At 37.1% G+C, this 23,748-nt stretch overlaps 1 protein-coding gene across 7 annotated transcripts in view; it reads left to right on the top strand.

The window, feature by feature from the left end:
- DMD (dystrophin) overlaps window positions 1-23,748 on the top strand; it is a 1,078,552-nt gene that overhangs the window by 682,411 nt on the left and 372,393 nt on the right. For all 7 annotated transcript variants that reach the window (XM_088521823.1, XM_088521851.1, XM_088521829.1 and 4 more), the window contains 2 exons: window positions 6,574-6,721; window positions 9,309-9,458. In XM_088521823.1, coding sequence (XP_088377949.1) covers window positions 6,574-6,721; window positions 9,309-9,458 — 298 coding nt within the window. The remainder of the gene's footprint in view (window positions 1-6,573; window positions 6,722-9,308; window positions 9,459-23,748) is intronic.

Below are 23,748 nucleotides of genomic sequence, written 5' to 3'. Positions count from 1 at the left end.
GTGGCACTCACGAGTGTGTCCGCTCATGCTGCTGGTGCCAGGCACTGCGCCCTGCCGCTCGGCAGGCAGGCAACAACCACCCCCAGCGGCTACGAGAAACTTCTGGAAATGTCCTTGTGAGTTCACGTAAATGCGGCCTCTGCTCAAGTCCAGAGTCTGTTCACTCTTTTTAAAGTGCTCACTCTTTTTAAGGGCGATTTTTAAAGAAGTCTAAATCTGTCAATGAGAGGAAAAAAATAGTCTATTTCAGTTTTTAGGTGTAGTCATTGCAATAGGTGTTGTGTGTGTGTGTGTCTATTAAATAATGGGATTGAGCGTAGGTCAGACAACTGTTTATTTTATATAACCTACGTATGTAGAATCATAGAATCATATAATCCTTAGAGATGGAAGGGACCTCTAGAGATCATCTAGTCCAACCCCCCTGCACACACAGGGTCACCTAGAGCACGTGGCACAGGGGGGCATCCAAGCGGGTTTGGAAGATCTCCAGAGAAGGAGACTCCACAACCTCTCTGGGCAGCCTGTTCCAGTGCTCTGTCACCCTCACTGTTAAGAAATTTTTCCTTAAGTTCCTGTGGAACTTTTGGTGCTTCAGTGTGTGGCCATTTCCTCTAGTCCTATCGGTGGCCACCACTGAAAAGAGACCAGCACCATCCTCCTCACTGCCTCCCGTGAGATACTTATAGACACTGATTAGATCCCCTCTCAGCCTTCTCTTCTCCAGGCTGAACAGGCCCAGCTCCCTCAGCCTCTCCTCATAGGGCAGATGTTCCAGGCCCCTGATCATCCTTGTGCTAGACTCTCTCCAGCACCTCCACATCCCTCTTATACTGTGGAGCCCAGAACTGGACACAATACTCCAGATGTGGCCTCACCAGGGCTGAGTAGAGGGGCAGGATCACCTCCCTTGACCTGCTGGAGACGCTCTTCTTAATGCACCCCAGGATCCCATTGGCCTTCTTGGCCACGAGGGCACACTGCTGCCTCATGGTCAACTTGTCATCCACCATGACACCCAGGTCCCTCTCTGCAGAGCTGCCTTCCAGAAGGTCGGTCCCCAACCTGTACTGGTGTCTGGGGTTATTCCTCCCCAGGTGCAGGACCTTGCACTTGGCCTTGTTGAATTGCATGAGGTTTTTCACCGCCCAGTTGTCCAGTCTGTCCAGGTCCCTCTGGATGGCAGCGCAGCCCTCTGGGGTATCGGCTACTCCTCCCAGTTTGGTATCATCAGGAAACCTGCTGAGGGAGCACTCTGTGCCTTCATCCAGGTCATCGTTGAATAAATTGAAGAGGACTGGACCAAGGACTTTCCCCTGGGGGACCCTGCTAGCTACAGGCCTCCAACTAGACTCGGCACCGCTGATCACCACCCTCTGAGCTCTGCCATCCAGCCAGTAAAATACACATAAGAAATATTTAAGTATATAATGAAATATATAACAAAACCATATGAGTATATGTAAAATGCCTCCACAGCCTGGCTCCGTGTGTAACAAAGGTACCGGTGCTAGCAAAGCTCACAGGAGCAAACAGCAAGGTGTAGTGTTCAATTACAGTCTCACCTCTGTTGCTCTCTTGCTCCGGCTCTGCTGTACCTTCAGCTCCAGTTGTTCTGCAACAGATTTCTTGACCAAACAGTTTATATTATCAAATACCATCAGTTCCTTTTTCTAACAGTATTACAACTTTACCTTTCCTATAGATCACTCTGATATTTAAGTCGACCTGAAAAGGTTTTAATATTCTAGATCGTGGAAATTTTACCTTCATCGTTCCTTCTCTCTGAAATCTTGGTGGCTAAATTCCATTTCCAATCACTAAATCTAACTGAAAACTTCGTTGATAAGCAGCTCCATCCAGCTGCGTTTCCTCCTCTTCCTTTCCCATAGCAAATGAATGTCACTTTTGTGAAAAAAATAGATGCTGTTGTCCAGAAGACTATGTTCAAACATTAATTTAAAATGAGTTATATTCAGTTACCCTGCTGATGTTACCCTTTTTATTAAATAACGGAATTTCAAAAGCATAGAATACAATAGTAAAAAGTGAAAAATACAGTAGTAGCTTGCGTGATGAAATTCCATACAATTAAAAAAGGATCCTAGTAATCAGAAGTTTTATTACAGTGTTTTTATACAATCTCACATATTTCATTTTAAAATAGCTATCACTTCTGGAGTTAGAGCTTATGAAATCATCACATGGAACTGTTTTGGAAGACAACAGTGTGTTTGAAAACTGATCGTGTTGACTTAAAATATGTGGAAATATAGCCAAGATTTTTTTTCGGCAGGAAAATTAGGTACAGCTTATTTTGCAATTCAGAGTCCCCTCATATCAATGTGCATCTTGTATCTGGCAATATTAAGTTTAAATCTTTCAGTGAGGTGCAAAAAAACAGCCTATTTCCATTTTCAGATGCAGGCGTTGCAATATATATTGTGTGTGGTCGTGTTTGATGAGCATATAGTTTAACTAATGTGAAAACCTTTTCCTGTATAATTTATGCAATTAAAAAAAAATACACGGTTTAAATAGATAAAATCAGGAGGTGATACAGCTTGAGGAAGGGATGAAGACCTTTCATCCTTTGGCTGGGTGCCTTTATGAGCAGCGGGGAAGCGCTGGTGACGCCCGTGGCACCGATGCCGCGTGGCGCTGGCTGGCGGGCCGTGCCGCAGCACCCAGCGCTCGGTGTCGCCGGACAGGTGCCTCGCAGGAGTGCGCGTTTATGCTGTGAGAAACACCCCAGCTTCTGTCCCGTGCCTGTTCTGCAGTCTCACAGATGTTTGGGCTTAGGAGAAGGTGGCACATAAATATTTCCTTTGATTCTTTCTGGAATCTTTTTAACCTTTTTTATCTTTCTTGGTAGACTAGTTTAATTTCTTTGTGCTTCTCTGTGGTCTTATTCCTATTTACAGACTTTGTGTATTGAGGCGTTGTGTTAGAAGGCTGTGCTGGAAGTCACATGATGATTGTGACTATTTTATTTCTGATTTCCTTGGGCTGTGGGGCTGTGGAGTAACATTTAAGTCAATTCCACTTCTAGTATACATGTGAATATAAATTTTTGAGCGTATACAAGGTAAGGACATTGTAGACAGCCAGATTCAAAGTGCAGTGGGATCAGGAGAAAAAAAATATGTTTTCTGCCATATCTAAAACCAAACTTTTGCTCTTTTTATTTGCTTCGGAATTATTTCTTCCTTAGCTTTGCTCATTGTTTCTCTTGATTGTTGACTGGTACAGCAGGAGGTTTCCCTCATTTTTATGACGCTGAACACAGTCTATCCATATTGTTGAACTTTAGAACATGGCATGTCCCACTAGCTCATTCTTGGACACCAAAAAGACAGCAATTTGTTCTGAGTGAAGGTAGGTTTAAGTTTATTGCTTAGCTAAGAATCTAGCTATAGTCCATTTAAAATGGTGGAGATAGCAATGGTCTACAGATATACCTGTTGAGCTAGGGAAACCGTCCTCCATTCAAGTTAGTAGTAGGCTTTATTGGTCCTTTTTATATAATCTGTGTATATTTTTATAATATATAAACTGTTATATTTTACAACTATATACAATTCAACTCTTGAAAATACATTAAGAATGTTCATAATTCTCATGGTTACAGTATTTTAAGTAACAGTTAATGCTTTTTGTTATCTAAATGCCCTGAAATGACTCAAGAAATAAAATTTAATTTCAGATATTGCCTTCATTAGTATTACTACTACATGCTTAAATAAATTCTACAAAAACATGAAACATGTAGGTAAACAACTCTTCATATTAGTCACACCATGTATTCAAATTGTGCTGTAAAGAAGCAACTTTAAAGTGTGAAGTACTTTTTCATTATTTGTATACAATTATTTGGAAACATAGATACACAGTACTGTTTTATGATAAGTTTTTCTTCTATTGAAAATATTTGCTTCATACCGTGAAAGAAAAGATGGATTTAGTGCAACAGCTGGAGACGTCTTTTGGGAAACATGTTTAGCTCTTGTAAAACGAATGGATATGCTCCTCTTTTCCAAGAACATCTTTGTAGCCATGTCTTCTTCCCTTGCCTTTTACCATCTAGGAAAGACGTTGAGGGACTGTGTACTCTGTGAAGCAGTGAGCTCGATAGTGCAGCCTGGTCAAGACAGTTCTTGGTACATTACTCTTGTTTTTTAATCTGCAGTTTCAGAGAAGATTCTTGGAAACTTGTAGGCAGCTTATTCATCTAGTAGAGCACTCTTCATTTTGCCAGAATGCCTTGTTAAGGAAAAGCAGGAAATACCAGTAAGATGGAAGGCAGCTAAGTTCCAGAATTTCATGCTGGTCAGGAAGTTGTGTAAAGTAATAGTTGAATTGTATCTCCCAATTTTTATCTTGTAAAAATACTATTACAAAATGGTGTTCTACAAATGTAACAGCAGTCCAACAGCATTACTCTTCTGAAAAATCTTCTGATTTAGGAATTTCTTGCCTGTTCCATAAAGTTAAATGATTCTTTATGCTCTACCACACTCCTGGAATTTTTACTTCTGAATGAGCTTCTCCCATTGTTCTTTGAAACTATCATCTTATTATGTAAACTATATTTTTTTAAAAGGCTTTTTTTCTTCATTTTCCCTCTCCATATGAATTTACTTTAAACATAGTAATGCATGCACAAAACATAAATCAGTGCAGAATACCTAATTAGTTGAGCACTTTCTTCCGTGGAAGTTAGTGAGAAAAATACCATTTAAAATTGAATTAAATGATTTAAAGACTTCTTAATAGAAGGTGAAATATTTTGGAGATCTGAATATTAATACAGTCTACTATGAGAGGGATGCTCATATCTCTAAATTTCTATTCTGCTTGGATACAGTCTTTAATCTATTAATTTTAAGCTGTTTGTCAGACTGTGTGTATGTGTTTAGAGCAGTTGTTTTCAGTGCATTTTTTTTTTCATTTTACATGATGTGAAGGGAACACTTTTTATTGATTCGCCTTTGTCCAAAGCTTCTCTAAAGAAGATGCCTTTACTCAAGCATCGGAAAAGGTATTTTCTTGAAAAAAAACATTCTCTGAATAACCTGGCCTATGAATGATGGCATAGTTTAAAATTGGTTTAATTCTGTATGACTTCTCAGTATGTTCTATGGGCAATTGCCATCATATTGAGGACTGGAAAGTGTGAGAGAACAGAGAAAGTTAAAAGCGGTTTCAGTTTACTTGAATAATTTTTTTTTTGCACTCAGAAATAATACTGAGTATACTAATATAATACTGGATATATTAATAATATATTATAATACTGAACTTGCTTCTCCACCTTAATGTTATATTATGTTCTTAAAACACTAACACAGCCTCTTACTGTGTTTATACATAAATGGCATAGCCCCTCCCCCAGTTGGATCTTAAGGAATGAAAACTACTTTTTAGCTGCCTTTAACCTTAACGAAATAACAGCAGCAACAACAAACTATTATTTAATCTTTCCGTGAAGGTGAGACTCAGTTTAAGATCTGCTGTGTGAATGTGTTTGGAGGATGAATTATGGGTAATTTCTTCATAACATATCTTTTCTCTTCTAGAAGAAATCTGTGCGTAATGTTAGGACCAAGTGCTCACTTTGTTCTGATGCTCTTCCCTGCTGTCCTTGAAAATATTTCTCTGTGCCTCCTGATAGCTTTGGGAGTGTGGGTGGAAAGGTTTAGCGCCCCATATATTAACACAGCTATGAAGTAAGCTATCTTACCTGATTTTAGATGCTTATGTCGTAGCTGGTCATCTAGACTGCCTTTGTGGTTAATAAAAGAAAAATTAAATTTGTAGGCACAATGCATCCCTTCCTGGTGTATTCATCCAAGATAAGTACATGTGTTACACCCTAGAAGTGCCGATGGGTATTCAGTAGAGAGACCCTGAGTGACGGAACCTGCAGCTGAGCTGGAGACCTGTGCAAAACACACACGTAGTCTTGTTGGGTGCAATGAGCCCTCTTCCCTTCCTGCCTAGGGACTTTAGGGACTTTGCCTGTTTCTGTGGATCTGGACTAAAATGATTCATGCACAATATATGATATTGTCATTTCTTGATATTACTGCCAGCATATTTGCTCTACTGCTTGAACAGTATGTCCTAAAGGGTCTATGTATCTCTTTTTTACAGGCTTAATCGGTCCTAAAATTATTAGTTTCCAACAGTGGGCTTCCAAAACATTTGCCACATATAAAAATCTGTCAGAATTATCAACAGCTTATTTTTTTCCAGATGACTTCTATGCACCTTGCAAAATGTGCTTGGAAGCATAACTTAGTGATGTTGAGGAATTTTTAATGGCAAATTATAACACATGTTTTTCTTTCCAAATGCGTTTATTTTTGTCAATTCTGAAAAGTTCTGGTAATTTTGATACGGAAAAATCCATCGTACCCTCTTTTAGAGGTTTGGTGTAGATGGTAAGTAATTGTTGATTTTTTTTCTGTATTTATTGTTTTTCTTGTTTTTAAATATAGTTGATCACTTTACCTTCAATGTAAAAAAAAAAAAAGTGTAAAAATAATAAGTTTTTGTTTTTAAATACAGGCTAGAAGAAGAAAAGAATATTTTATCAGAATTTGAAGACGACCTGAACAAGTCACTTCTGTGGTTAGAAGAAGCAGACAGCATTGTTGGGATTCCTCTCCAACCAGGGAATGAAGACCAATTAAGAGACTGTCTTGGCAAAGTGAAGGTATTTTTGAGTCTTATTCTTGTCGTTTTCTTAATTTATCAGTTCTACATTAAAGAAAACTAAATGCCAGTGATGCCTCAGTGAAGGCTTTCTCAAATACAGCATTTGTGTAACTTGTTTAGGTAAATCAAACCCAGAGAATTTTACGAATCCCATGCAGAAATATACATTGATAATACAAAAATGGGACAAGTAATTGAAACTATACTGAAAAGGGAGATTTCTCTACTGTTACTAGGTTTCTACATTTTTTTTTGGTCATAACTTCTTAATACTGTATTTAATACAGTACTTAAACATGACAGTTTCATCTGTAAGACTTTGCTTACGGTGTTTACTTGTATGTAAGGTGTTTGCTTAGAGGAGTTTTTACCTCTTATTGCCCTCTCATTTATGAAATGGTATTCAGTATATCATGAAAGTATCTAGAGTAGCGTAGCACTGTGAAAGTCAACTGGTTAAAATATCACTGCAGTGTTTTCTAGAATCGACATCTAGACACCTCTAGGTGGGTTTTAACTATGCTTTCTTTATACTTGTGTTTTTCACATCAACATCAGATTATTAAATGTTTCACTGCTTTTAAGCCTGGAATAATTCTGTAAACATATCAAAGTTTTTTTGACTATGATACTAGTCATCCAGTATACCCAATTGCTGTGTTTAGTTTATAACGCCCGGCACAATGACTGTTTAATAACTTGCACAATAGTAAATTAACCCTGTAGTTGCGAAATTCATGATACGTAAACAGTACGTGATTAAAGGGTTTTCTGTCCTCTACTAAAGAGGAGGACTGATTTTCTTTTATGCCAATCAAAGCTGAAGAAATTAGGCAAGTAATAAAATAGATTGCTAAGTAATCTGAAGGAAAATAATCCTAATGTTTTCTAAATCTCCTTCAGCAAAACGTAAAATAATCTAAAAAACGTGTTAATAAAAATCTATCTTCAAGTTCATTTCTAAATAAAGAAGAACAGGATAAAGAATATAGACTAATATTAGAAAATTAAGACTTTCTGATTTGCCAAGTTTGTCCCACTGGGTGTTTGGCCTAAGAGAATCCTGTTCATAGGTTCGAAGCAAACACGTCTTCTGATTAGTCCTAAATCTTAGGAGGGACAGACAGGTGGATGAAATTGAATGTTTTATTGGGAATCTTCTTTCTTGATTAACCTAATGGGTAGTCAGATAAGAAAAGTTTAAACAGAAAATTTCGGAAATCTGTATCACTTTCAGCTGTCATTGAACTCTCTGTTTTGAAAATAACATCTATCTGTGGAATTTACAAATGTGTATTCAAGGCCAGCCTGCGGATTTGAAATGGTAGGAGTGATTTCTGTTTCTTATCTTTTGTATTCTCTTTCCATACACAACTTTTCTAATTAATTTCCACCCTAAAGAGATCTTTCCATATTATTTCTGCTTTCTTGTAATCCTATGATCCTCTCAGCCTATCCCGAGCTACTGCTTCTGAATGAAAATATTCCCTTATTATTAGACAGCCGTTGCTATATTAGGTTCCTTATATTACCTCAGAGATGCATTGCTACCACAAGTGGGGGTATTGAAGGTGCTTTCAAGCTGGATATCTGGCTTGAAGGGACAATTGTAGATCATGCAGATAGGCATGACTGTATCTTGTGTAAATGAATGTCAGAAAGAAGGCAAAGATATATGTATTTATGTGGGGTTTTTAAATGCACCATATAATTTACAGACATGATTGCAAGTTTCATTATTGTTGGTTAGATCCTTGAAGGTTCCTGCTCCTCGTTTGTACACAGATATTTCACAATATTTCACTATACCATTCCCAAAGGATAGATAGTCCACAATTAAAGGTGCCAGCATCTTTTATTTATATCTCATTTTTACATTCCTCTCTCTTTTTTTTTTTTTTTTCTTCTTTTGGAGCTGCACAAAAATCTATCCTAACAGGAAGGTTTAAAATAATACATCAGGTTCCACTGTGAATAATTTCATAGCAAGTTGATGATATTAAGGAAAACATGCTTAATAAATTTATCTTTTAGTTGGGTTAATCTTACTTGATATATCAAGTCAATTTGACAATGAAAGCTCTCAATTACCATGTACATGATTAAGAACTGGTAGCTTTAGATGATATCTTATCTCCTTTTGCTGTACTTGGTGTTTTTGTAAATATCTATGCATGTTCTTATTTATGAGGTTGAACTGAAGGACTTCACCACATATGTGTGCCCAGTTAACATGAAATATTCAGTGTCCCTTCTCCGAGGTGCTTGCTCTTTGCCATATTAAAAGATGGGTAAAATTTGTGTATGTGAACAGATGGGTATTCAGGGGTTGGAATTTTTCATGTGACTGTAATCCATATTTTTGTCCTAAGAAACTATTTGAGCTGCCTAGGACTCTTGAGGCTTGGTCTGCTAATGCAGTCTCCGTTTATTGGCTTTTAGCCATGTACATTAAGAAAGCTGTGGCTATTTTGTCTTCAATTTGGTTTATTCCTTCAGCTGATAAACAAATCGATAAAGGTGAAGATAAGAGAGTTGAATTTTCTACTGCAGTTCATGTTAACTGTTGTATTTGTCTGTTCCAGTTAAAAGTTGAAGAGCTGCCACCTCACAGGGGAATACTGAGGCGCTTAAATGAAACGGGAGGAATAGCACTTGGAAGTGCATCGTTGAATCCAGACAAGAAACGTAGTCTTGAGACTAGACTGAAGGAGGCTAATCATCGCTGGCTAAAGGTTAGATATCAATGTGTTATAAAATTTTAATCTGTAACAACTACTTTCATTCTGTATTTTCTAGTATGTGTTTTTTCTGGATGAACATGCAGGGACATTTGCATTCATAATGAACCCGAGGAGGAAAAAGGTTTTTAGTATAGAGCTGTGAGAAATGGTGACAGCACCCCAAGACTAGGAGTGCCTGAAGTGATGATGTTGCATCCAGATTTATTCCTGAAAATGCAGGTCTGCTGCTCATTAGTGGAGTGCAGAGCATCGTTTTTGTAGCCCAGCTGTTTTGAAGGTACATCCTCAAAACGTAGCTTGTGTGACTCAAGTCTGCAAGAGGCACTAGCGACAGGCTGATTACATGTCTAGAACCAGTGTTGCTCCACTTCGTTCTTCCTCCCAGATAGGGGGGATTAAGGTGGATCCTGCAAACCACTGTCTCCCATTACAATGTGCTTCTTGCAGATGAGATCTTTGAGTTCTGTTTCCTGTGTAGCAAGGTCCCACTAATTTTTCCCTTGTGGGTTCCCTATACCTGTGGAGAGAAGAAAGCGTGATTTTGCCATAATTTACTGCTAGAGTAGCACATTTTTATGTTGAAAACTAGTGACTATAATCTGGTTAAGAGTGACATAATTTAAGGACTCCCTTGTGCAGACCCCATGTGTGACTGAAGTTTCAGAAATCTCTGTCCATAGGGCCACTGCCCGGAATATGAATTAGCTTGTTCAGAAAAGATAGGTGTAAAATCTCCAAAGGGTTGAAGGATTTTCCTAGAGACTGATGTGAAATGGAAAATCAATCTGATGTATCAATTTGTTAAAGTCATCAGGATTCAATGGTGGAAAAAAAAAAAAAGAGGAATTAGTTGTATTTAACTCTGGGGAAGAAGGTGAGGAAATAAATCTTGTAAGGAACTTAGAAGCCGCCAAGAATACAAATGCATCAAATGCATCTTCCTTTTTTTTTTTTTTTCCTGCTGTGTTATTTCAGCTGCACTTCTGGTAAACAAATAGGTATTTCTTTCATGTGAAATACTCGTCAGTCTTTTTCTCCTTAACAGAAACAGTCGGGCAAGGTTCAGGATGTTATCAAAAATGGATAATAAATATCGATTATATTCACAAACTTAGGGTATATAAATCATTATTTAGGTGCTTAAACAGAAGTATCTGTCTCTTTAAAAATGGCCTTTCTGAAATCAATGTGCATAAAAGAACTTGGAACATTTCAGGATCAAACTACTGCTGTTTACTAGCAGAAGTATATACATGATATATGTGCCTACATTTAGGCACTACTTTGAACATCTCAGCAATAATACTAAAAACAGATTAATAGTTTTTAGTTTCAGTAAAATGGCACAAATGCATTTTCACAGAAAGAATTTTGTTTCTGAATATGAACTTTTGTGATTTTTTTTTCCCATTTTCTGCCTGATAATACAAAAATAATCCAGGCTACCTCTTGTCACAGTCAGCTCAACTCCGAATGCTACTGAAAGCAGTTAGGTTCTTTTGAAATATATGGGAGAATAAAACTGCTGTTTGTTAGATCACTGTCTCCAGATGTGAAACAGATTGAAGTAATTATTTTGGCAAGACATTAGGCTTCAGTTTCATCACTTGAAAGCTTCCATTTAGTGTTAAAAGAAACATTTTAGATTGTTATCCACCTACTGAGATATATAAAACTGAAATATCTCAGTGGCCCAGTGGAACTCGGAATATTATAGCATACTTTTTAATGAAATGAATGGAGTGGACTCCCATGCATACATGTTTAGAGATACTTTCTAATATTTCTCCGAAGGTGTTCTGTTTTTCTTGGATGATCTTGAAAGACCAGACTAAAAAGCAAACAAATAAGTTAGAGACTCTTTGTGGGTTTCAGTAGTCCCAAAGTGTATCAAAACACTAAACAGATTTTTTTCCTCTTCATTTTTTTTCATCTTTTCTGCCCTTTTTTGCAAACTGGAAGGATTTCTTTTTTTTCTTTTACATGACACTCACCACCTCTATGGGAAGGCTCTGTTTTCCTTGCTTTTCTGGTGTCAGATAAAATAAGCTTCCTGCTTTGCATAAGAAATTAATTGTGCCGCTTCCTCCTCAGAAACTCTAAGACCTTGAGCAAAATTAAAACTCACAGAAAGAGAGGCAGCAGGCCTGACGGCAGGACATACTTTGTCCTCCTGCGGTTACACGTCTGGAAGACCTGAGCACCTCTCCGCTCCCCGCAGCTCTCGCCTCTGTGCGTGACACCAGGTGATGTCCTGTAGGTCACCCAGGATGGCTGTGTAGCCATTTGCTTTGACAGAGGGAGAATTTCTGTGTTCCTCAAAGGGCAGTGAGCTTGTGTCATGGCCCAGGCATTTCCCTGAGGCTTTTCTGTCCCTCCATTGCTTTCTGAGAGTGTATACATACATATATTTTATGCTTTGATCCTTTGTTTCTAGCTACTGCTTTTGTTTTCTGGCACCTGTGCTGGAGAACAAACATGTAACAGCCTACAGTTTCCGATCATCTTCCAGGGTGATATTATTTTCAAAATACAAAAAGTGCATAAAAATTGTTCAGGTGGGTCCTTATCTGGTATCCAGTGGAGTAACTCTGTTTTCCTGAGAGAAGCTGTGACAGTTTACACCGGTTAAAGATGTAGCTATGTGTATTTTAAGGTTATGAAAAAATTGTGTTTTGTCTTGATCTGCCAGACAGTGAAAGGAGGAACAACAGCTGGGTCCCAACCTTTAAGGTGGTGTATTTGAAATATGTCCCGTTCAGACCTTCTTTATAGTCGCAGAAACTGTTGCCCTACAGCAATGGAAACAAGCCTAGAAAAGGAATTGCAGTCACATAAAAGAAGCTTTTTGCTTTTGCTTCAGCATTGTCTTTGCTTTTGGGTGTTTGTATCACACACCAATGACCTTGAGAATAGATAGAAGAAGTGTTTTTCTTTGGATAGTAATAATTTTAAAACAACATTTCTTTAGACGCCGTTATTGAAGAGTGATTCCAGTATGCAGCTAACACAGACGTAGTTTAAGCTGAAAATGAAGATTGAAGGCCACTTTTGAAAGCGTGACTTAAAAATTTCAGTTTGATTTTACTTATTATTCCTCCTCCAAAGCCAGTATTTCTGGCCAAAATGAAAATAACCCTTTCTTTGCGGAAAGTCTCAATACTACAGAGAACAAAGTGTTTTGTGACTATCTTTATGCCTTCACATCAGGTCTGTTTTGTTTATTTTTGCAGCTCAACATATCTTCTACTCCCATAGCCAAGGAAACTAGCCACCTAGTGCTTCAAAGCATCGGAACGGGGTACTAGGCACTGGAGTTTGTGATGAATTCAGTTCTTGTCATATACCACCTGCCGGGGCATATAACAGATCTGTAATGGGTTTCTTAGCTTTTACTGTGCAGTAAATGGATTGATAGATTAGGCCTGGGATCAGTGAGCCATGGAATCAGAGGTTTGCTGGAAGGAGTTTATTACTCTTTAATATTATTCTTGGTCTGGTGTCAGCCAAGAGGGATGAGCTAGATTATCTGAAAGTAAGCTGGGTGCCAAAATGAGCATTCTCCTCATTTATCCACCTTAGTCTTCACAACATCTCCTGTATGTATTATGAAGGTTATTATAAGTGCCTGATGGAGACATTTTGTTTTGCTGCCTTTTAATTTGTCTGCCGGTATTAGAACTAATTACTCAACACCGAAGAGCCTGTTTCACTGTTTACTGCCACAGCAAATCAATTTGTTGTGCTATATGAACAAAAAAAAAAAACATTGAGTGGAGTGACACGGCAGTAATTTGTGAACATTTTCTGTACCACCAGGAAAAGTATAGGTCTTCCTAGCTTGGTTGACCAAGTGGAGAGAAAAACAGATGGGGCTAGAAAGTACAGAAAGACAAAGTCATAACAAGGTTAGTTCATGTATTGTAGCTTACCTCGAGTAGTAATTACTCACAGAATACCTGTGAGCGTTGTGGCATCAAATTTCCAGTGAAAGCACAATAATGAAACATAGTTTGATTTTTACTTAGTTGAAACTAATTATTATTATTATTATTTAATTTTATTTAAAAGATAGGAGGGAGAGGAGGCTGGAAAATGAATGGCATTACTCGATTTCTCTACTTTCAGTTTGGAATTACAGTAGCATATTCAGCATTTTGGGGGCAAAAAAGAGTTGTTTTTTTTCCTGAATTTGCTTTCAGGTAGTAAAAGTGTCCCAGATTATTTTTATGCAGCCAGCTACATACGGTGGGCTTAATTGTCTATGCCAGGCTGTCATAGATTGTTAATTAGCCATAGTCCACCTATTTGCATCAGCAGTAGTGAAAAATGGCCTCAGATGTACCAAAATGTAGTTGTGCCTCTTTCTGGTTGATTGGGAAAACGTGACAATGGCAGAACCTCTGAGGATGCTGTGATGCTGGTGTGTAGATAAGTGGGAAAACAAGCATGTGCAGGCTTTGTGCCTTTATGCTGGTGCACTGCTAGCAGCTACCAATAGTTAGGTTTTAAAAGGGCAAATTTAGTGGCAGCAAAAGATTGTTTCCCAGCATTAGCCAGGTTTAGCATAGAGGGGATGAAAATGGAAATGTCATCCCATACTACAGGTAAAATTAAGCTGATTGGCCCCCTTTTTAAAAATACATATATATTTAAGGACAAAATTCTATTAGAATTTGCATACCTTTAGCTTTGCAGTGCTGTTGGGTAATGTGTGGAATTGTTTATCTTCCTGGAGATATTGAAGCTTAAGTTGAACTTTCATCATTTGGCGTTGATTATTATTTTCTGCCTAGAAGGTGCAATGGGTATGTAGACCATAAGCAGAGATGTAATAAGATATTTTACTGAGGATACGATCATGTGTGGTGCATGAGTGATGCATCTAAACTTTAATTTGGCTGCTAATCAATGATGGATTGGTTCTTCTAAAGAAAAATACCAACAAGATGGTTTGGTTAAACTATAACCTTACTAAATACCTGAACTGTGAAGTTATTCATGAGTTACTCATGCTGGACAAACCAGACTGGTATTATATCAGTCTTTGCCTTTGATATTTTTGTCTTCCTTTTTTTTTTTTTGGTGACCTCTGTACTCATTATAGTTGGTCGTCCTGGGAAAAAAAGGTTGCCCCATCACTGCAAAGATATTTAAGAGCTTCTGTTCCTCAGATACACTCTGGGATGTGCTTCCAGTTTACTGGGAGCAGAACCTTATGCTCTGCAACTGTCATCCTTAGAAATCTTGAATTTCATTTCCCACTTAACCTTTAATTTTCTGATAGGAAAGCAAAAAAAAAAAAAAAAACACTTTAGTTCCTAAGCCCATAATTTGATGATGTTATGATAGAAGAACTGTTGCTCCAAAACACAGGATAGTGTAAGACCTCAAAGATCTTCCTGTTCAGTGCATGGGAATCAAAAAGATTGGCTGTGTCTCTTTTACCAGCTTCTTATTCAAACTGGAAAAGCACTCGCTTCCTTACACCTGTAAAGAATTTGAAAATATAGTGAGTAGGGGAGAATTAAGGAAGCCACTCTGAAAAGAACCAAGTGCTTTTCTTCTTCTTACCTTGCAATTTTCTGAGGCTGGAGAAGTAGGAAATATTTGTGTACTACAAAATGCAATTTGTTTCATATATGGTATGGAAGATTAAATAGAAAATCTAGTTTATTATTTGCGTCATGGTATTGAATCCAGATTCCCATTATGCTGAAACCAGGTTATTATTTTCCAATAATAAAGTTGATGGGAGTAATATGATACGCAGTTTTATTTAGCTACTTAAGTTGTATCATATATTAGTAGTTTGGTATCCATCTTAAAATTCTTGTCTTTATTTTTAAAGACAAGGGTGATAAGTAACAACTCTAAGCAGCCTTGCATCTAACATATATTGGGTTTATACTGTATCTTTTAAATGCAGCCTGAAATCTTCAATTTTTTTTTGCATTGCACATTATTAAAAAAAATTACCATGTATTATCATATTTCAAAAAAAAAAGGATGGCACAACCTTGCATTCAGTTAGTAAGATCTATATTTCATACTTTTGCAAGTTGAGAGCCGGAAAATGTTGTTTGTGCATTATTGCTAACAGTGTCATTGGTAAGTAAAAGTTGAAAAGTTGAGTTTTTTGTTTGTTTTTCTTTTAAGAGCATAGGAATCATTTTTAGAGTCCTGAGAAGTATTGGTAATAGCATGTTACTTTTTTATAAAAAGATTTTTTATAAATAAGATTTTTTGTTCAGATTGTAGAAGTAAAAATAACATAAAGAAGGTATGGACTTAAAGCATTTCCAAATGCATAAGAATGCCCAAGCTATTTCCACCGTGCAAACAAAAAGTCTTCTCTGTCTTTCATAGTTTTCAGTCCATGAATACTCAAGGTATAATGACTGTATTGATTGAAAGCTATTGAGGTTCTGGCATATTTTGAAAACCCTGAATTACTAGTGATGGGAGATAGACCGACCACAGTAGGAATTGGGGCACTAACTACAGTCTATTCAGTCATCACAGGCAATTTTTAGTCATTTCAACAACTGCAGATGTTAGTTTTGGTTCCGCTTTATGTAACTCATCCTAATGATTGCCATCAGAAAGAAATGGAGATTGTCCTAAAATGTAATGAAGGTGACATCTATTCTTTTTTCTTTCTATTGTTCAGTTCAAGTAAGTTGAAAGGGGGATTATGATAGCTCCATGAATGCCTACAATCAAAGATAAATATAGACATTTACAGTAGACAATCGGTTTGTTTAACTTACACTGAAAGATTTGGTTATTTACTATCTATTTGTAGTGGATCAAGTTTAGACTAAAGCATCACTTGTGTTGCTTACCTGTATGCCATATAGTTTAGTGTTCATACAATATTGCAGGTTCCTTTATGTATAGAATATATTAAGAGCAAATCCTGCTTTCTTTCAGATCAAGGCAGATTAGGAAGAGCACCTTGAAGAAGACTATAGATAAAGTCAATAATTTAGAATCTATTTCTACAGCATTTTTTAGATTTTAGGCGGTTTTCCTTACAAGTCCTCTTGCATAATAGCAAGGTCAAGGAGATGAACGGTGTTCGTATTACATCCAAGAGATTTAAAATTTGAGAGTACCCTATTTATTTCAGGTTACCTGAGAACATAACAAAAGTTCCATATATCTTCTGACATGTTGTTTAACCATCTGACAGTGCTTAAAATCAGATGCCTGGAGAAGACCCTATAAATGAAGAAAGGATAGTATGCCATAAGTACACACGAGCTCAGACAGCGTTTGGACAATTTTATGGAAGAAGAATCTATCAATGGCTGTTCATTTGTATATATATATATATATATATGATATATGTATCTATATACAGACATCATTAGATCACTGTAAACTTTAAGCATAAGCATCGTCCTGTTTCAGGGTGTAGAGGGGGAAGTTTACTGTTTAGAAGTACAGTTTCACGTCATGCAAAATGAAGTGCTATTCCCTGTATAAGGGTATTAGGAATTCACATGCTTTAGTGAAAGTTGGAGATTTGTCTCGTGATATAAAGGGCAGAAAGAAAAGAAATAAGAATAGAGTAGGCATCCTGTCTGGCTGAATAAAATCCCGTTCAGATATTTTAAACATAAACAAGATACTCTGCATCCCTACTGAATAGGTAAGATAGCCTGTGTTCAAACTAATGAGTCTCATGGACAGTGTGGTGGATAGTAAAGGGTCTTCATCACTTTGTTCTAGCAGAAACAAAGAGCTTATTGAGAAAATACTCTGGCTTATTGGAATAAGCATTATCTGTAAAAATGGAAGCAACTTGATTTAACTTTAGTCATATTTAGTATATAACCTTCTTTAGTTTTATAATACAACATTTTGGCATTCAGAAATATACTATGGTTCAGTAGTATGTATATAACAGGCTTAACTGTCTCTGTTAGAGTTAGCCTGGGCAAAGTGTCAAGTCCAGGGGTATACAAAAGACATCGTAAGGAATGCTGCTTCCAGGGGCTGCCGTGTCTTGGTTGTCCCTGAGGAATGATTAGGGGATAATGAAAATGGTCCTTGGAAGCTGTCGTGAGTATTTATGTTGTGTTCTTTAGAGGTTTCTCTCCAGGTGGCATTTAGAAGCCCGGTCTCCCTGGGGTCTCTTGATGCTCCATGGGGAGAGGTGACCTCTCAGGAGATGACTCGGAGGTGAAGCCCGCCGTGACGCGGAGCCTCCTGTTGCCCCTGGTCAGGGCCTGACGTGGGGCTCTCTCTGGCTCCGGGCCGTGGCCGCCACAGGGGCCGCTGGGCCTGTCGCAGCCGGGCAGGCAGGGCGTGCCTGCGGGAGCAGCTTCCACGGAGCCAGGAAACCTCTGCCGGAGGGGCCTTCGTCCCCCAAACCTAAGTAGTCCCTCTTTTGATCTTTGGTAGTCAAAGCAGGACATAGCTTGCGTAATTGGAACATCAGCAGCCCCCTTCTCTGCTCCCCTACAGGCATGTGCTTTGCATAGAGTATTACACTGGTCTGTTTTTAAATCTATTAACATACAAAATAAAATATAAATGTTTTTCACTTTTGATCACAAAAGTAAAAATTAAACAAAAAAAACCCTTTTTTTTTTTCTTTGCGCAATAAGGAAATTTGAATAAACAGATGCAGTAGCACAGAATCATAAAGAAATGAGTTTCAGTTCTGTAATTCCCTGACGGATGGTATCGCTGAGTGTGATACTTTACAGAGTCCATTTTAGTCTTGTCACTTTGCACAGAGTGGAAATGCCAGGAAAGTCATTTTGTTTTTCCCATGTGAAACTCCCTATCTCATAGGAATGTTGTTAAAAATGAATTACCTGATTATATTACAACTTTTGAAGATTATAAAAGTGGTTACTGGTGATGGTGTTCATTTTTTCATGGATGCTACACAAAGATATACGAGAGCTTTCTTTTTATTAATGACGTCATCAATTTCTTTTATCTACTTAAATATTAATAAATATTCTCCTACTACAGAATACTGTTTATTGTCACTTGGAAGACAGTCATTCTGAAATCCTGTCAAAGAAAAAAGATACTCAAAATGTGTTTTGAGGAATTGGGTAATAATTATACAATATCAAGGTCTTTTGTGGCACATGACTGATTGTTTGCTGTTCTTTTCCCTTGAGACATTTTTTTTTGAGTGTATTTAGAACAGATTCTTTGTTCTGTGTAGATATTGTATTCTAGCTTTATTTGTTTGGCCTGAGTTTTGTTTTCAAAGTGGACTTTAAGCTTAATGAAAAATTACAGCAAACATAATAAATTTAGAAAAAGCCAACAATAAATAAGTTGGAAATTCCCATGTTGTTATTTGTGGATTTCAGGCCATGCTGCTCATCAACATCAGAAAAATCTATAGGAAGGAACTGCTTACAGGAAAATCATGCAGACTTCCTAATAGAGTTTCTTCCACCTAATATCACAACAATACCTTCTGGTTATCCGTTAGTTCTACTCCTTCCTTTGCATTTTATTCCCCCAGTTACCCCCAAACACCCTCCATTACCCTGGTTGTTCCTTATGGCCTGTGTTAGCTCTCCCTGTGCCTCAGAAGGTGGATTTGACTCCAACTTACTGCCTATAAAGGCAACACTATGAGGGAAAATGGATTCACTTCCTTAAGTGTAAATCTACGAAGTGCTTATGAACGTCAGCTGTGATGTTTGTGATGTTGTAATTAAGGGTAGTAAAAACAGACCACCTTGTACAAATCTTGTAATTCTAGATAAGAAAATACGTAACAGCCCTATTAGCCGTTTTTTTTCTAGTATAAACTGCGAGTGAACCAATTTCTGCTTTCATAACAACATCTTACTAAAAATGCCTACATTATCTTGGGTAATTAATATTAAGTAGATGTCTACTTCTGAAAAATAAGTCATTTGGTTATTTCATAGAAGTCTCTCCTGAATGAGACTCTAGATACAGAATTTAAATATCAATTTCTAAATGTTTTCTGAAAGAGAAATCCTAAGACATTTTATTCATTTTATTAAAAGATGAAAAGAAAACTTTGGTGAAAATGTTGGAATAGCTTCCTCAAGTGTATAGTAACTGCTATATGGTTTTGAATAAATATTATTGTATTGTTAGATTATAATCTAATGCACTCTCTTAATGCATTGTTAATATTATTATTATATTTAATGTCTGTTAGAAGTATAAGGAGTTTATAAACTATTTTAGTTTTAGCTATACATTACAATTTGTTATAGGTATGTAAAAAAAAAGATAAATGTGTGTCTTTTCTAGCATTTTAAAAGTTTTTCTTTGATTGTTTTGCTGAACAAGTCACACAACAAGTTGGAGGTCATATATGATACTGGAAAATTTGTTTTCCAGTATGATTAATAGGTCTGGTGTTTTTAATACTTCATCTTCAAGACAGGTCCTGTCATTGTACGTCAGGTGTTCTGTCAAGACCATGGGGAGCTGAACTCAGTGTTTTACAATTTGATATTTACAGGATAAGGATTGTAAGTCTCTATTCATGGTTTCATGTTTTCTCTTACTTTTGTACCTTAAGAAAAAAAAATATATATTCCACAAACAGAATGTTCTGTAATAGCCTTAAAGCAAAGCTTCATCTTGCCTTTCGCCTTCCTTTTGCCTCGCCTTTGTTGGCCACTTTGCTCAGAGTTTAAAAGAAACGTTTTTCAAAAGTTGATCATCATCCTTGCCACAGAAGAATTCACATGTTAATTGTGCATTGAGATCCCTTACCTAAGGTAACTGCCACGTTCTCGACTTTTATTAACTTCATGGTTCTTACAAATGGAAAGTTGTCACCTCTTCCTTCGAAGTCCTAGAACAGGACATCATTTAAAGACAGTCAAAGCAAACCTATTGTTACTTGCTGTCTGTCCTTTATGTGAGTACTTGATACTCAGGATCAGCCAGTAGTATTGGAATGCCAAAATATTTTTGTCTTTCTATAACTTTTAATAGAATGAATTCTTTGTTGTTAAGATATGCTGTAAATATATAGACACAAACTACATTCAATCCCCTTTAATTTATCTACATTGTTCAAAATGTGCAAGAAAATCCCTGTTTATGTGGCATTGTTGTAGTTTATGCATTAACTAACTTACCTGCTCTCTGTAGCCTTTAGCGAGAACCTACCTTTCTCATACTGATACCACAAATCATGATTTGATTATGTCCATCTGCGCTTTCCAAACGAAATGCCTTTTTTTTTTTTTTTTTCCAATAGATAGCTCTGAGAACAAAACCAATAAGAACACAAATTCTGTAGCTTACATTTTAAGGTGCTACACTTGCATAAAAATGCTTGCGGGTTGTTCCATCGCGATGCCTTCTGGCTCCGTGCTGCTTCTCGCACGTTTTGGCACTTTTCAGAAACTGCACAGCAGTTCTGTGAAAGCTTCTGGGAAGCTTCTTTCAGATGTTTGCAATAGTGTAGAAAAAGGTGTCTATCTGTTTAGCTAGCACTGATGGAAGCCACATCCGTGAACCAATTCAAGCTTTCAGCCCTGGGCACAGCCTTGTGAGTAAAGCGGGCAGATAACGCATGATCTCCTCAGAAGGAGGAAGAGGTGGTCTCAGAAAGGGTGATGAAACAAAGCAGGGGGCTACAAGAAATCTGTCCTACGGGAAGAACTAAGGGCGAGGTAGGATTGTGTTGCGTGGTTGGCTTCATAAGAGAGTGGCCTAAACCACATCAAGCAGGGCTTATGATAGGCTGTAAGCTCATGTTGTGGCTCTCCAAGAGCCTTGGGTGTCCCTCCACCTCCTCAGTGTGTTGTACCTTGTGCTGAGCTCCGCTGCCACCTGCCCCTGTCTCCTCTCCTTGGCTTTCCTTGGGAAGCAAATTTTATCGGTATTCATAATATTGTGGTAGATACTACTATATTGATTGTGCGAAAAAAAAGAGCTAACAAATCATTGGGATGTAGCATAGAGTTGCTTTTTGAAAAACAAGTGGCAGTGAAATGAAGAAGAAACTTATGTTCGGTGCATTGAACTGGAGAAATGTTTTGTTTTTTTTTTTTTTGCATCAATGAAAACAGAACTCTTTAATAAAAATAAAGCATGGGAATATTAAAAATATACAATTAAGCATGTGGAGAAAAAAAAATAAACAGCATCCAATAGACAGGTCCTGGGAGGCTTGTAAGGAAACATGAAAACACTAGCTACACTGCAAGTAGTAATCTTCTCTATATATTTTTAGCTCCCTGCTTTCATCTTCCTCTAGTAACGTAGTCTTAACTCCAACTTTGTTAAAGTTACTATGACTCATAAATATTCATCATTTAAAAGGAATTAAGTAGATTTTGTTTTAAAGTCAATATTAAGTTTGTTAATGAAAATGGCTCAGTTAATTAACTAAATGGCATCCTAAACTGAACTTACATGAAACTCTTTCTTACGTTGATTGTTTTTCATGAAGAAATGATGCAAAAAATTACCTTCTCCCCCTTCCATTTTAAATAATTCTTTAGTGCATGCTGTACAGAAGGTGATTTTAAACAGTTAAAAGTTTCTGAGCAGTGACTATGTAAGAACTGCTATTTTATGTAATCGTCTTGCTGGTTTTATGGAAGTGTCACTTGTGAGTCATTCTTAAGTCTGGAATGCATTGAATAGTTGTTATGGCTTTAGATATTTATTTTTTTATCCAGATCCTAGCTTGGACAGTATAGAAACCTGATTTAAATTTTGTCATGCTGCGGGCTGTATGCAGTATAATCACTAACCTTTTTTTTTTCTGACCATTTTCATTTTAGCAAAAAAGGGATAGTAAACCAGAAGCTGCTGTTTGTTTTACATTCAGCAAGGTAAATAGTTTGTATGCAGACAGTGGTTATTTTTTCTAAATCCTGACCTTACCAGTTATCGTGCAGTAGGAGCCCATTCTTATGTGATAGTTCATATGGTCAGAGGGACTCTGCTAAGGAAGGAGTGCAAGAAAAAAACATCATAACACCTTTCACAGGCACCCCACAATATACTTCTGTTTATATTCATTTCATCTTGTTATATTTTGTATTTCTAGAAAGCCAGATTTAATCCAATATCAGATTTATCAAAGTAAGATCCACTTCTAACTGCTGCTTGTTGTTGAGAGACCATGAGAGAGCTAGCAAGAGACCGCAAACATTTTATCTAATATTAAAAAAAAAAAAAAAAGAAAAAGAAAAAGTTGGATAGGAAACATTTCCACTGCTGTCGATTTTTTTTCCCACTCTTATTAGAAAATCTGCTATGTTTGTTTTCTTACAAAGGGTATGTTGGAGAGATGCATGTCCCCATCTATATGCCAAGTAGCTCTGAAGTAACTGCATTATCTTCTCTTTCGTTATTTCAGCTAAATAGGAAATGACCTTGACATTGACTTGTGAAAGAGAGGGAAAGTATTCAGAATCAGGCATCGGTCACTTGAAGTATTATGTATGTGAGTCATTTCAGTGCCTTGGCTTGCTTTTATCAGCCGGCAGCTACTGATAATTATGGTGGCTTCTTAATCATGTAATTTATCCAGTTCATTCACTTGCAATAACCTATCTGACCTTTGTAAAACAATCCACCACTGCTAAAATGTAATTTTCTGTCTCTACATAGTTGATTTCAACATTTTGATTTTGACTGTGTTTCTGGCTTATAGGAATGGACCTTAATTAAAATAACTCACAGTTATTTTAATTGATGCTGAACTCTCCTTTCTCTATGTTCATAAGGAATTTAAAAGCACAGAGACCAAGGACATGATGTGAAACATCAGATCATGTACTCATGGAATTTCTTCCTGCCCTTTATACTTACTCTATTATTGTATGAACGGGTATCATTTTCCACTTGCTGAGCTCTAATTCATTCTATAGCATATGCGTGCACCTATACGTGTAGAGTGAAAACTATGTGTCTAAAGATAAAAGAGGAAACAGCAGGGGAAGACTGGAGCAGTTAAAGTGGTTGAGGTGATGCCACACTGAGGAAAGTGATTAGACTGGAATGAGGTTAAGAGAACCCAATAAACAAGCACTTAGGCTTCTAATGAAGGAAGATCATCCAAGGCATCAAATTCTGAGGGAACATAAACCATCCCTGGAAATATTTAGAATTTATGAGGAGAAATAATGAAAATATGTAGACTTTGAATTGGGCAATTACTCCAGTTTTGCAGGATTTTTTGTGGGTTTTTTTTTTGTGTGTTTCTGAAGTTGTCTTACCATTTTTCTGCCGTTGTTTTGTTTGTATTTTTAGAGGATTTTAATAAAAAATAAAAACA

The sequence above is a fragment of the Tinamus guttatus genome, unplaced genomic scaffold (genome assembly GCF_059628265.1).
Source record: "Tinamus guttatus ecotype Peru unplaced genomic scaffold, ASM5962826v1 Tinamus_guttatus_pri_ptg000008l, whole genome shotgun sequence".
Taxonomy (NCBI): Eukaryota; Metazoa; Chordata; class Aves; order Tinamiformes; family Tinamidae; genus Tinamus; species Tinamus guttatus.
Note: the sequence above shows the minus strand (reverse complement) of the source record. Positions and strands in the feature narration are given on the sequence as shown.